This window comes from Balaenoptera musculus, chromosome 1 (genome assembly GCF_009873245.2).
Source record: "Balaenoptera musculus isolate JJ_BM4_2016_0621 chromosome 1, mBalMus1.pri.v3, whole genome shotgun sequence".
NCBI lineage: Eukaryota > Metazoa > Chordata > Mammalia > Artiodactyla > Balaenopteridae > Balaenoptera > Balaenoptera musculus.
Genome location: NC_045785.1, coordinates 52,132,473 through 52,147,854, shown reverse-complemented (window position 1 = coordinate 52,147,854; position 15,382 = coordinate 52,132,473). Strand labels below are relative to the sequence as shown.

The 15,382-nt window shown below is 38.8% G+C and overlaps 1 protein-coding gene across 7 annotated transcripts in view; it reads right to left on the bottom strand.

Annotated features, from left to right (window-relative positions):
- The window catches only part of NFIA (nuclear factor I A), a 376,875-nt gene that overhangs the window by 322,541 nt on the left and 38,952 nt on the right, over window positions 1-15,382 (bottom strand). Inside the window, exon 3 of one of the 7 annotated variants that reach the window (XM_036855633.1) lies at window positions 6,282-10,758. The exons of the other annotated variants lie outside the window; for them this stretch is intronic. Coding sequence (XP_036711528.1) covers window positions 10,742-10,758 — 17 coding nt within the window. The 3' untranslated portion in view covers window positions 6,282-10,741. Of the gene's footprint in view, window positions 1-6,281; window positions 10,759-15,382 lie in introns of those variants that run through there. 7 annotated transcript variants of the gene reach the window in all.

The window sequence follows — 15,382 nt, the reverse complement described above, 5'->3', positions numbered from 1 at the left end:
AACAAACAAAAAAATACCAGCCAGATATGTACCAACAGCCTAGAGGTCAGTAAATAATTTAGGTTTTTTCTGTAGGCAGTAGTAAGGAATGCTGATTGCTTTTACTTAGCTATCAGTATGTAACAGGCTGCGTAGCCTTCAGGGCAGAGGTACAGAAAGGTGCAAAGGAGGGAGCTATGTTTAAAAAAAAAAAAGTACCCTGGCCAATTTTCAGTACTTATCTCAGCCTTGCAGCCCCACTGACCGGCTGTCTCAGGGTCATATAAGGATTCGAAGCTTAGGGAGTAGGTGGTCTCAAGGCTTCTACCTCTCTGGATATTCCTATCACTATTTATTGGTTATCATTCAGTTTGGTCGAGCCTAACATCCGGCTTTTCACCGGGTCATGGAAGTGCAGGGAGAGCTAGCTACTCTTCTACTGGATTCTCAAAACATCCTGCAAACTCAACCCATTAGCAGACAGCAAAATTTTCTTTGTGAAGATCCTTAAGTAAGAGGTATACAAACAATTTTATACCTCTAAGGAAGATGGCAGTAGAAATATATTTAACCTGATGTTTATCAATGTTAGAAATTAGAATGAGCTTCTTAATAGTTAAGCTCATTACACAGTCTTTTAAAGAAGAATGGAATACATCTGTTTGGGGTAATTTCAATGTAGTTGTGCCTGAAGGCAAAAGGAAGGACAAGATCACTTCCCAGTAACCATCTGAGTTCATTAACAATGCCACCAGAGCAGGCACCAATGACTCAGAATTGAAACGAGAGAGAATATTATGAAATCTCAAGTTAGGGAGTCACTGATTCCTATCAGCTACCAACTCCCAGACCGGCTTTCAGGGAAGTACCCTAACTTCTTACTTTCTGGTCTGTAAAAGAGATACCCAGGATCTCTTAGGTGAAAGAAAAAGATCTCTTTGAATAGAAGCATCCTCAATTAGAGTCAACTGCAGGTCTCAGTTGCTCTGCAGAGCCCACCAGCCCCACAGAGCCTTCTCTGGAAACCCCCAACCTGACCAGTATCCAAAGACACTTGTGTCTCCTAACAACAGAAGCTACCCAGGTCAGGCTCTGGGCCAGCCTCTGCAAATTGTTTTTCTTCATTTCATCCTCGCAGTAACTAAATGAGTTAAGAATTATTTCTCTTTTATAGATTAGGAAACCAAGACTCTGAGAGTTTAAAATGACTAATTCTATATTAGAAAGTGAGAGCCTGGGTTCGACCACAGATCAGTCTGACCACAAAGACTCTTCCCACCTCAAGGGAGTAGGAGTAAAGGTCAGTGTATTTTGTAAATAATTTTTGTTTTACTAAAAGTAAAGAAAAGGATGGTCTTACTCTTTCATTCTTGAGGGGAAAAGTTGCCATAATCACTTTTTCTTTATTTTTCTTTTTTTTTTTTTTGCTGTAATCTTCACTCCATTTAATACAGCCTTTTTCAACCAGAAAAAAAGAGAAAATGAGCTAATAGTAAGAATAGGGAATATTTAATTTTTATGTGCTAATTAATGCATAAGCAACATCTATCACAACTAGAAAAGATTTTAGGCCTTCTATATATCTTCCTCTAAACCAGCAGGAGGATCATAATTGACTCTGACAAATCACTGCTGACACTTAGGCTTAAAACTGGGGACAACCAAAACACCCATGCCTGAGGCAGACGTATCCGAACGCCTTGGTTGCACACCAGGAATCACCAGGGAAGCTTTAGAAAATACGCATGCCCGACCCCATCCCAGGTGATGCTAAGAGGGCAGTCAAGGCTGAGAACCACAGTCCCAAAGCAATGGAACTGAGGGTTAAACACAACACAGAATAAGGGCATTGAGAAGTTATCCAAGGATGAAGAGAAAGAGAGCAAGCACTCTGAGCCAGGTCAACCCTGAGCTCCACCGTGGTAACACATAGCTCACTTAGCCCTTCTGAATCTCATTTTCCTTGTCCGTAAAATGAGGTGAATAATACCTACCTTGCAGAGTTGTCTTCAATAAGGAATACAAGACACTTAGCATGCAGCACTTAATAAGTGTTTCAACTTTCTGAAGGGTCTCTCTCCATTTGGCTACTCTAGGCTCCAAACAATTCACTTATTAAGTTTGAGTCACCATTCTTTCCAAAATCTATGAGCTTCTGTCCTCTAGCATTTTCCCTTAAAATGACCTTGATCCATAAAACTATGTGTAGAATATTTACATTCATAATCCAATTCTCACATATTTATAGGATAGTTCACTTGAAACCACCCTTAACTAAGTGGAAGTTTCTTTTAAATATGGACACCTATTTTTGAGCACCTATTATGTGCCAGGCATTGTGCCAAGCATTCTATACATATAATCTAATTGAATTTCTCTTAATTCTTATAAAGCCTCTCCAGGAAAAGAACCATTTCGCTCATTTTATAAATGATGAAATTGGATTTCACAGAGGTGAAGTCACTTGCACACACATACACACACACACACACACAAAGAGCAAATGGGGGAACTTTCTAGAATTTGAACCTAGGTCTCTCAGAAACTCCTAAGTCAGACCATAATTGTGTCCCCCAGTGTATACAATATTTCATATACAAAGTGCATATGTATGTATACTTAATGTATATAGTCATAAAATACTTTGTGCATATGTGTGCACAGGACAAACTTTAAAAGAGATTTAAGCATAAACTGCATTTTTGCACTTAGAACGGTATCATAAAATTAATTTATAAATCAATATTTAAATTCATCTAGTTTCTATGTTTAGTGATTGGTGTTAATTTATCTCTCTCATAAGTGTTAGAAAGGGTCTACAGCCCCTCCCCCGAGCCCTTTTATACTATTCAAGCTTTTTATTAGCCCTAATGTTGATTCCCTTCCCAGGGCATCTACTGGTTTGCGTATAATTTGTCTAATTAAATTTAAAGAAGAGATGTTTCAGTGAGCACCATTTCATCATTTCCTCTTATACTCCATGCTGTGGACTTTAATGAGGACCTAAACCCCATCTTAACTCAGCCTTAGTTTCAGCACAGATGAGCTATGCTTGTTAAGACAGTCTTCAGTTGTCAGGAAAAATAGCTTTATTAAGGTCATGGAATGTGGAGAGTTTGATTAAAGCTAATCAAGGAAGAAAGCCAGGCGGCAGCACAGTGAATCAAGCCTCGGTACAACATGTTTAACATAACTTAACCTAGCCTATCTGTTAAAAGCAGACATAAATAAGATCAGGTTTCCAAAAAGAATGCATGGACAAATGCAGGCATATTACACGGTGTAATACATCTCCTGAGTTTAAGTTGAACAACTCTTTCAATAAGCAGCATATATTTTAAGCCACATGGATGCAAGTGACAGTGGAGGGTTTTCAATAGCCCCCGTCATTTAAACGAGTGCGGGGGTGGTGGTGGGGTGAGGGGGAGATTACTTATATTCTTTCAGATTTAAAATGTGTCATCTATGGATATGTCTGGCCAGTGATGGCACATTCGAGATCACTCTTATTAATCTGAAAGTGAGGCTTCCAGCTCAGTAAACCTAAGTGACTGCTGTTAGCACATGTAATGCCAAGGCATTCAACCTTTACAATATTTTGGAAGGTTTTTCTAAGGGGGGTTTATACGATTGTTTTAGTTTCATGAAAGTTAAGTAGTTGAGTAAAAGGAAGGAATAGTCGGAATCTGGAAATCTGAAGACCTAGGCTACAGTCCTGATGCTAAAGTAACGGGTCACATGATCTTCCAAAAGATTCCTGGCCTGGGCCATGTGGGTCTCAGTTCTTCAAAGACCCAAATGAGAGTAGCTGGACTAAATGGTCTCTTAAAATCTAAAACTTCTATGATACTATTACAGTCTGCTTCCAAATCTGAAGTTCTACCATGCTATTAAAGTCTACTGCAGCCTTCACACCATTTTCTTCCTAATTTAAGGCAATATGTTAAGATGAATGGCCACCCTAAATTGTTACTCGACACTGAAATTTAAGAATCTTAATTCAAAAAGTAACCGTAGAGAATGAATGAAGCCTTGAAGAGTTTCGAAAATGAAGAACAATTGTCCTGATGAGGATGATCTCTTTTCTCTTTGTTAATACCACTCTACTTACTGTTTACTTTCTATTCTTTTCCCTCCCTTCCAGGTGTGCAGCTTCAGGACATATTATTTTTAACACACACACACACTTTTTAAAAAAATACCTTTAGAGCTAATTCCATGATACTCATTATCTAGGCAGACTCCATGTTAAATTCATGATTATCAATCTAGTATTAACAACTAATAAATATTTTAACTTGGTCATCAAAGAATCTTGAAGTGGTCGTATCTAAGCTATTCCACATCCTATGCTATATCTTGTAAAGCTGAAACAGGTAAGAAACTTCATGAGATACGTGCACTCAAGATTTTAGAGTTCCACAGAGTAAAACGGACATCAGAAAACAGCAGACCTTGCTTTCCACTCTAGCCTGACTCACCACCTTTTTCTGATTTACTGGAGGTAATGGAATACAGAGGCTTAGGAAGAACAGAGGAGAGCTGTGCATAATAGGATTTAAATAATCTGATTTTCCTAAGAAAAGAAATTGAGAAGCAAGAGATAAAGGATTTTCTGTACCTGTATACACACACACACACACACACACACACACAGAGAGACATCTTTAAATCACCCTGTAGTTTCCAAAGCGCTTTTGTATCTCTTAGATATCATTTAATCATTATTTTTAAAAAAACCTCAAAGGCAAGGAGGGCAGGTACTATTATTTCCAACTTTTAAGAAATGGAGGAGCAAAGAAATTAAGTGACTCCCTTAAGAAATTAAGCAACTTCACATAGTTTGTTAATGGCAGTGTCAGAAGCAGACTCCAGGTCTTCTGAATTCTTATCTAATGCTATCCTACTATACGATGCTGCCTATTTACATTCATTTTTGAAAAAATCAACAGATATTTATTGAGTGCCAGTTATGTGTCAAGCACTATTCTAGGAACTAGGAAAACAACAGTGAACAAGACCAATAATGTCCTTTCCCTCCTAAAACATTCTAGTGTACATATGCACGTATTTACAATATGTATAGTTTAATATATATGGCTTTTCATACACTTTTCTTTACCAGCCAGTTTCTGAGACTCATTAAAAATTAAGATCACATATAAATATTTATTATTTTTTAAGAACTGCACTCATTAGGTCAGCACAGAACAAATAAATCCCAGCCACTCCCGCCTCCCTTCCTTCCTCATTCCTCCACACAGCTAGCCTTTTAAAACAATCTAAGTAAATAGCAAAGTAACATCTATTCCAGTTACATATTTGTTCACATGCTGGGAAGAAAAAAATGGCTATAGAAGTCTTTAGAAAAAGGAGAGGTTCAAAATTACGGAGAGGGCTTTTTCTAAGGATCATTTTAAGCACACACACAGGATCTTAAAGAAAGCACATGGACATCTTGTTTGGAAAAAGTTTGTTCTTTTTTTCTTTCTTCTTTTTAATCTACACAAAGCTCAGTCTTAAAAAGCCTGGAGTGGGGGGTGTCTGCTCCCCATCTCTAGTTCTGTTGCTGAATGAAAGATCGACAGGAAATTAACGCAGTGGTAGGGAGATTCTTGCCAAGAGTGAATTCTGAAACAAAAGACTCACTATTGTGTTAAGAAAATCTGACATCTATACCCTCAGCCATGTTCTAAACTTCAGTAATCCTTTTAGTATGATCTATGATTTGCTGTAAGTTTTTAACATACATATCTAAAGTGTTGTATTACTCCTCATCTTCCAACTCCTTCTAAAAGAGGAACAGATTTGTTTCTTTGTTCCTCCCTTCTCTGCTTGTTTGTGTTTTTAGCCAGCGACAGAGTTATTAGTCAATGGATTCAACTAGCTTCCTCCTTTTACCGTCCAGGCCAAAAGCATACCACTTCTGAGGTTTACAGGATTTCAATTACCACTAAGTTACCTGTGATGATGGTATTGACCTCTGTTGTTTTGAGCTGATGTTACAGAAAAGGCTCATTTCTTGATTCCACATATAAGTGATATTATATGGCATTTGTTTTTCTCTTTCTGATTTACTTCACTCTGTATGACAATCTCTAGGGGGGAAGGCGGTTGGGATGAATTGGGAGATTGGGATTGACATATATACACTACTATGTATAAAATAGATTACTAATGAGAACCTACTGTAGAGCACAGGGAATTCTACTCAGTGCTCTGTGGTGACCTAAATGGGAAGGAAATCTAAAAAAGAGTGCATATATGTATGCGTATCACTGATTCACCTTGCTATAGCAAGAAACCAACACAACACTGCAAAGTAACTATACTCCAATAAAAATTAATTTTAAAAAAGGTTCATTTCTTGACAAATTTGTGAACTTGACATTGTTGCTATTTCCCCATTTCTAACAGCCTTTACAACATTAATACCACGGAAAGAATACCAGACCATGATAGTGGAAGCCAGTAATCTAAGAATTTAAAATCAAACCAAGTGTTACTCAGGTAGATCCGCTGAGCATGAGCCATATATGAGATTAAGTTAAAAGGTGAGATTCTTTTAGTCATCGTAGTGGATCGCCTTATTTGACATTCAGTGCTAATCTCTCAGGGAACTTTTGAGACAGATTTTCTTGATTTTTTGGTATATGTCCAAAATGACATAACCAAAGCTGGTCATATCTTCACTGCTCTTCTCGAAAAATAAATTGGGTTCACTTTGTTTCTATCAGTTGGTTTACCTATAGTTAACTGCTTCTAAAGAAATGTATACAGTTGTGACCTACCAACGTGAAATCGTGTTCCTCTGCTATTGAAATAGGTGCCAGTAAAGCCAGAAGTAGGAACAAGTCACCAGTGTATCAGCTGTAGAAGTTTTCTGGGCACGTTCCAAAAGTCTACATCTGCTTGGCAACAACTCAGAAAAGAGATACGGTTACTCTTTCTACAGTAACATAGCTTTCCCAGGCTTCAATATATGAAAAACAGCTTGCTCCATATCAGAAAAAAATCCAACTAGATTTGTGAAAATCACATACTCACTATTCTGTCCCATCAACTTAAAAAAGCACTGCCATAGGTGGAACCAAAATCATCAATGACATAGCTATCCTCTATTGTCCTGTTCATGTGGTCTAAGAGTCCAAGTGGGAATTTTTTTTTCCTTTTCTTTTTGCAACATAAACACTTAAGCATTTAGTGATAAAATATTAAAAGCGTGAGGCTCCAGACCCAGTGAGTACAAGTTGCTGATAGAGTACCAGGCACCAAGGAAAGGTGTCAAGTATGTTAAAATATGGCTCTAGCTTAGACATTAGGGGCCCTATTCTTTCCCTAATATGCTTGCCTTATTCCTACTGTCCACAGTTAAATGTGCACATCAGCACTAAAATGCATCCCCTTAAAATCTAGGGAGGAAATTCAACACATCGATGTCAATGAACAAAGCAATTGTCACATTTGTTCACCACAAACAACAGATCTAGACACTGTTTTTAATTATAACATTAATTGATCTTTTGTCACCACTAATTAGAGCGATAACATCACATTTAGTTACTTTACTAGCAGGAGTCGACTTTGAGTTGCTGGAAAATGCATCAGTGGGGAAGAGAGTGAAGTGGGCAGAAAAAAGGAGAATTTAGGGGGGGAAAAGTCATAGTATTTTTTTAAAAGAAAGGTTTATCACTGTTGAGAGCATTTTCATATTTTAATTAATCTTGTTTCTCATGAAAACTTCATTTGGTCTGTTTGCAGTTAGGGTTCATACTGCTATTATATAAAATGTTCCCTCATTGTTGGGAAATTACGGACAAGGAAGACTAGGTTGATGACCGGAAAAGCTACCTTTGTACTTTGAAAAAAAAAGTTGCATGAACCTGTCATAGCCCTAGTCTATGAGAAATGTAAGGGACTTTAATGGGTATTTTAGTAGAACCACTTAAAATTAAGTGATGAATTGGAATGGGAAAAGTTATCCCAATAAAAGCAAACAAATTAACTCACCTGACCTTGGTCCACATAAAAGATTCATTTTCTTAATGGAAACAAACTCTTTTGAGTCTAGCTCAGGTTTAAACACTGAAGTGTATGTATGTGGAACCTAAATTAAGCTATAGAAACGTATGCCTGCAGAAAGTCAGGTGTACATGCACAAGTAGGTAAGCGTTCTTAGAGCTGCGGGATATGCCACTCTCATGGTCTAGTATGACCCACTTCTGCAATGATTACCACATGAGTCAGAAACCTGTTAAGACCCAATTAACAAAAATGTTATGCATCACTGATGCATGCTTTGTCCAGAGCTTAATTCCACTGTTTTCCTAAGTAAATTCTGTCTTTTCTATTCATTAACTTTCTCTTCCCTTGGGTACAAGAAGCAGCTTCTTCCATTTTGTTTAAAAAAGGTTACAGAAGATCTGAAAGTTACTGGGCAATGGGCATGTCTTTTTATCCTTTACTCTAAAAAAGTAAGGTAACATTTGTCTTCATCATACATCTGGCATCTCTGCTGCTGTAAAAACCAAGAATCTTTCTTACTTCACTAGCAGTCTGAAAGATAACTTTAACACAGCCCAAGAGAACTGGAAATGGGTTGGTCTTTCCTCTTCTTCCTACCTCAACAACCAAAACTGTTTTCAAACAAAGTAGAATTACTGAGTAAGTCATTCTGGGAGCGTAAGAAAAGCTTAGAGTCTAGGCTGTATGCTTGAAGCAAAGACAATGACTTTGACTTTTTGGAGAAGAGTCAAGGAAGGTTCATCATAACATTGTAAGAGCCATTACACTGGGTCAGTTCCCTTGTCTATCAAGCAAGGATTCTAATTCTAATGGGGTCCCCAAGAGACAGTTTGTAAGAAGGTATGGCTAGGCTCTGAATGTCTCTCAACATTCCTAGCTTTATTAGACGTCTTTAACACAGTCAGTATTTCTAAACTCCCCTTGGAAAGTATCCCTAATGGGAAATACAGCAAAGAACTCACAACTTCAGATGAGAAAATGTGACTGTGGTCTTTCTGTGGGTATATTTCACTTGCACAGAAACTGTCCTTTAAAACCAAGTTGTGTGGATTTTTGCTCTTACTCCACTAGATAACGGTGGATAGACATATAATAAACTACTCCTGGGGCAACTGGGCTACTTCATATGGTCTATTAATGATCTTTACTTAATCTTATACCTTTGACATTTAGAAGATTAAAAAAAAAGAAAACAAAGCATGAGGTAGGTAGGCACCACTGTTTATAGGAAAAAGTACTACTGTTTTTAGAGTGTGACCTTAGGAAAGTCACTTTAGTATCAGGACCCGAGTTTCCTTACCTAAAAAGTGTAGGGGATTGTATTAACTAACCTCTCTAAAGTCTAGATGTCTAAAACTCTCTTCCTATGTATGTAAAATTGTCAATTTCCATTTCATGCAGGCCAATGCCCATCTTAAACAACAACATATGAGGGGGTTATAACGTTCATCAACACTTTCACTTCAGCTACATATTTTTTATTTCACACATAATAAAGCTCATCATTTTTAACTGGGCTCTTCACTTCCCAGTAGCTCACAACTCATTATGGTCCATTATTCTTCCTCTTCATTGTTTATTAAATTAATTAGGCACTCAGTACAACTGCATTTTTATACCATTCACCCAAAATAAAGGCACATGAAATAAAGTTGACTCAAATAAACAACCCACCACACTAAATGACAGGCAGTTTCATCTCAATCACTCCATTCAGTTCAGAAACCTTCAGAGTTTAAAAATCTGCCACACACTGGGCTTAGTGCTAGGGAGTCAAGGCCTTGCCAAGACCCCTGCCCTTGAGGGTCTCCCAGGCTACTGAGGACACCAACATCTACTCAACAGCAGGTAAGTGCCAGGTGTAGACAGGATATTTTTCAATATCCCACCTGTTTTCAAGGTTCCTGCAGAGTAAAGGGTAAGGTTTTGGTGAATAATACTTAGGCTTATAATTAAAAACAAAGAAAAATGGAAAATAAATGCAAACTCTTTAACATTTATATTTTTTACCTTTTAAAGGACACTTTTTTTAAAGAAGGCTCACTTCCTATAAGACTATTACAGTCTCTTTTCCATTTTTAAGGGCATAATTACCCTTTTACAATGTCCAGGAGTATCAAGAGAATGCAGAAAACACAGCAAACTTTAATTTTAGCCAGGCATCTTATGAGACTGTTTCACCTGTCTGCTGGACAAAGTAAATGGTCTAGATGATGGTTATGTGAATTCATGGTCACTTGGGAAGCCCTCCTCGAAGAGGTTAGTTAACTCAACCTAGAGGAAGTTCTCTACTTTGAGTAGTTCTTACCTTTTTAAGATAATGTGTTCCTTTAAAAACTTGACAATCGTTACCAACCCTCTTCCCAGAAAAATTCACAGGCAGTCTAAATTCTGCATGCAATTTCAGGAACTAATACACAGACCACAAGTTAACCTAGCCTGTTTGTCCTGTTCACTATTTTTATTAATGGCCTGAATGATGGCATACTAACAATTGGCTGATGAATCAGGCAGGGCGGAATGAAACTAAGGTATTTCTGAGTCTAGACCCCTAGGATTCAAAAAGAATCCTTCCATGTGTTGGAAGGTGAATCGCAGTCAGAAAGAGGATGGTTGAGTGTGTGTGTGTGTGTGTGTGTTCGTTCAAAAAAAAAAGAAATCAACTACATACAAGATGGCAAAGACCATATGGGCAGCAGTGGTTGTTAACATACCTGAATGAGGAAAGAAAATTCCATCAACTCTGTGATGTTCCTGAGGTGGAATGGAGACCAAGGAGAGATGTTAATGAGAGGCAGATTTCTGCTAAATAAAAGAAAGCATTTTCAAACAATATGCATTAGGATGGAAGAGGCTGCCCTGTGAGGAAGGGAGCTCTTCTTCAACCTGGGAGGCAGGTTAGTGCTGTGCAGGAAGATGGAACTTCGTTCTAATTTCGGTTTTGCCTTAAGCTAGACACATGAGCTGAGGCAAGTCGCCTTACGTTTGTATAACTTAGTTTCCTCATCTGTAAACCGGAGGTTATAAAACCCATACGTAAGTCATATGAGACAGTGAGAAAGTGTCTACTAGAGTATCTTGCAGATACGAGGTATTTAACTTGAGGGCCTGCAACCTTCTTCTCCACTCCCTCGCTTTTCTCTGGAAGTATTTAAGCAAAGGCTCTTGGGGGCATCACACAGGAGCTTCTTACAGAGGAAGGCTGTTAGACATGATGGCTTCTAATATCCTTTTAAGTCTAGGGTTTGATTAGCAAAACCATTCCTAGCGGGCTTCCCTGGTGGCGCAGTGGTTGAGAATCTGCCTGCCAATGCAGGGGACACGGGTTCGCGCCCTGGTCTGGGAAGATCCCACATGCCGCGGAGCGACTAAGCCCGTGAGCCACAGCTACTGAGCCTGCGCGTCTGGAGCCTGTGCTCCGCAACGAGAGAGGCCGCGATAGTGAGAGGCCCGCGCACCGCGATGAAGAACGGCCCCCACTTGCCGCAACTGGAGAGAGCCCTCACACAGAAACGAAGACCCAACACAGCCATAAATAAATAAATAAATAAAATATTAAAAAAAAAAAAAAAAAAAAACCATTCCTAGGTGATACCTCTTCCACATTATGTGTATGATGTTGAAAATGATTTACTTTCGTCCTTCTCCCTTCCTTGAGCAGCCACCTGAAAATCAGAATGAATGCTCCTATTTTTCTCCTCAGGTATTATATACTTGCTGGCTCATTCCACTTTATTTCAAAGAATTTTCCATAAGCTCTTAAATGTTTCCATATGACACCATATTCTGCAGGTAACCTGAGTTCATACCATTCCCCAAACAAGAGTCCCTATAAAACGTTCCAGGATCTCTTTGTGTGCCCTGAATAGAATTTGTTAGGCTGCCAAATCATTCGGTCTTCTCCAGATACCCTTGTCGTTCCTAACTTGGGTTTATCAAATTCTTTTATCAGCATATTTTAATCAAAGCCTTTCAAAACAGTCTGAGGGTTAGGAAACACCATAAGGTCTAAACGCAAAAAAAAGCAAGAGGGTAAAACAGAACTACCGATGGGGACAAAAGCAAAGGGCTGTTCTGACTCTGCTTTAGGGTACAACCACAGCGGAAGCTACTGTTATCTTAGGAGGAAAACAAGACGCCAGCTCAAATGTCACATGTGAATAAATTATTGGCCGTTCATAAACAACAACAAAAAGGAAGGTATTCTAGTTTTCTTCCTAACCCATGAGTCTACACAAGAGCCTTCGTGAGCACAGTGTAAAAAGAGGGGATCGTTCTTCTGTCAAGAAATCATCATCCACCACTCAAAAAATATAAAAATAAGACGAAAAATTAAAAAAGGAAGAAAAGTCGCAGGCTCCACGCCTCCTAAGGCATCAGAAATTCACTGCTCTCTCTCGCAGTGAGAAGCAGAGATGGTGGGCGCGACCCAGAGTCGCAGCTGCTTTGGAAGCCGCCGGGCTCCGCTGTCATTTCAGAAGCCTCGCCGCACACACACATCTGAACACGGCCACCTGGACTCCCTCCTCCCGTGGAGGGAGGCCAGGCTACAGCGGTTCCATCCCTGCCACTCTCTGCGAGGAAGGAGGAAGGTCTCTGTGCAGAGCGCTTGCCACCCCCATGCAGGATGCTTTCTGTCAAATAGGGCGGCGATTGAGATGAGAAAAAACAAACCAAAAAACTGGCTGCCTCCTCCCATCCAGCACAATTTCAAAACTAAAGGAAATCATTGTTTCTTTCATTATTACTTTCTTTCAGCCACGACAATAAACACTCTTGGGCCAGTAACTCATCAGTGGAAAGCTATTCAAAGAATTTTACATTGATAACACTACACATGTGGAACTGGAGAGAACTTTGTTGATAATTTGTTCTGAACCTCTCACCATTTAGATACCTGGAATGTCTAGAGCTCCTTGGCCTGTCAAAATAGAAAAGCCCTAGGAAGGATTCGTAACACAAATCTTCCTGTCTGTTCCGGACAGAAGGAATCTTCCCTTCCTCTGTTGAGTCCGTATCTCATTTATGCAACACTCACTCCATGGTTCAGTTGCAAGGTCTATCTCCACTGCAAGACCTGAAGCCTCTTGAGTAGGACCCAGGCTTATTCCTCTATGGTTCCATAACGCCTCACAGAATGGTTGGCTCAGAGAAAATTCTCACAGTTGCCCCAATGAGCGGTTGCTGAATTAAGTGGGATCAAAGGACACTGAAGGTCAAGAAGCTAAAATGACTGGCCAAGGATCACACGGCCAGAACCAGAACTAAATCCCCCAGCGGGGCTCCCTCTCCTCTTCCACATGACTCCCTCACGCTAAAAAAAGGTGATAGGAATGGCTTAGGATTTTATTGTCTCTTGAATCCCAACTGTCCTTCTTTCAACATCGAAGCAACTCTTCTTCCAGTAAGACACGCAGATTCAGGAAAAAGGAATCTGTTTTGCCAAGTATTAAATAATTTGATAAAAAGCTGGTAAAACAGAAAGGTTTTGCACATGCAAATCTGCCCTTGCACCCAGTTTTCAATTCTCTTATTTTCCTGATCTATATTCCTGCTCTCCAGATGGACCATCAGCTTTACACCAATGCCAGCAACAGCTTGCGTATTGTTTGTTTAAAACAAAGATGATGGATTAAATATCATATGCAATGTGAGGAAAGAGGTTAAGGCTAATATTCCTGTTCTGAAATAGAGCATAAACCCAGTCCATGTAGCTTTTTTTCCCCAGTGGATTCGTATAAATAAAGATTTAATTTTATTTTTCAGGCTCGTAAGAGGAAGCACGCATTCATCTAAGAATATGGAGCCCTTTCCATCGCTCCAGATTTATTCTTGTTCTAAGGCATCGTTACCCTCCAAATTATACAGACTTATGTCATTTCATTGAAACACTCATTCACCCATCACATGCCCAGATCCAACAGTAACACTTTTGTTTTAAAATTATGCCAAAATGAGCAAACTTGAAATTCTTTCACCTATATTTGAATACTCTGCAAAATATCTTTAATCATCTCAAATAAATTCCAACCAAAAAAAAAAAAATCTGCAATTTCAATGCAAAATATATAAACCAAAGAAATCACAGCAGAGGTCTCTTTTTGTACCCTACGCATTATTATATGAAGCATCCTACAAACTAGTTGCCAACAGGGTGGACTGTGTATCAAAACCAGCCCTACTATGTAGGTTTCCTGCCATGACTATGGATTCTGTCCTGCATATTTATATGTAATTTCCATTAGAAAAATGACTTAAGGGGGAAAAAAAAAACCACTTTTAGAAGCCAGGATGAAAGAATTGTGCAAAATGCAAAGATAATTCCATCAAGGGATTCTGATGATAGGATATCATTTAAGTAGATTATCATCAACAAAAGAATACTGATTAGTGTCTAGGAGTCCGAAGAGGAATATCTCTAGAAAGAGAAACCAAAGGTGGAACTCTCCACTTCCTCCTGGCTACAAGGATGGGTGTACTGAATAGAAACAAGGAGACCATCGGGAATAGTCGCAAACGCACAGTCTAACCCTAGATACAGTCCAGGCATCAGTTTCTTGACCGAAAGTTTTATTACTCTGCCATTTCTGTCACTCAGTCAGGTTGAAACTTTATTTAAGGCTGGAATTTGGCCCTCCCCAGTTGCACCATGAAGAGAAAATATTTAAAGAAAGGTGTTTTGCAATTCCTATGTTTGGAATGAGTGATAAAATCTGTAGTGCTACCGACGCTTTCTAGATGCCAGTTCAATGACATCCATTTTATATGTCAGGACAGAATAGCAGGCAGATTGTATGTCTAATGAGACACTCAACAACCCTGTACAAACTCTGGGATACATGCGGGGTAGTCTAAAACTTTAAAACATGACCTTTATGGCAACTTGACTGCCAAAAGCACAGTTAATCCAGTCTTTTTGCATTATATAACTCTCCATTTTACAATACTGGATTGCCATTTTCTCTTTTATGTTTGCACATGTGAGAATATTAGTAGACTAACAGGCATATACAAGCATCCAGACAAATAAAAAGAAGCGATAATACAGAATGTTCCCATTAGCGATATAAAAAAATAGCCAGAAATATATCATGGTAAACAAGCGGACACATTAATAAATTTAACTTTTAAAAACAGAAAAGCCCCATTCACAACACAGAATATAAATTTTATCTAGGACCTTGAAGCTTAAATTTGGGTTAAATGAAACCTCAGGTCCCTTACAGCTATAACATTCTATAATTCTTTGAGTCTATTTTTATTTGTTCACTTGAATTTCTTGTCAGGGAAGGTAGCTTTAGCCTCCCTTTAGAATATCTTTCCACCTACACATCTTCCTACTGCAATAACACAAGTTGAGCTGAATGCACAGTTATGT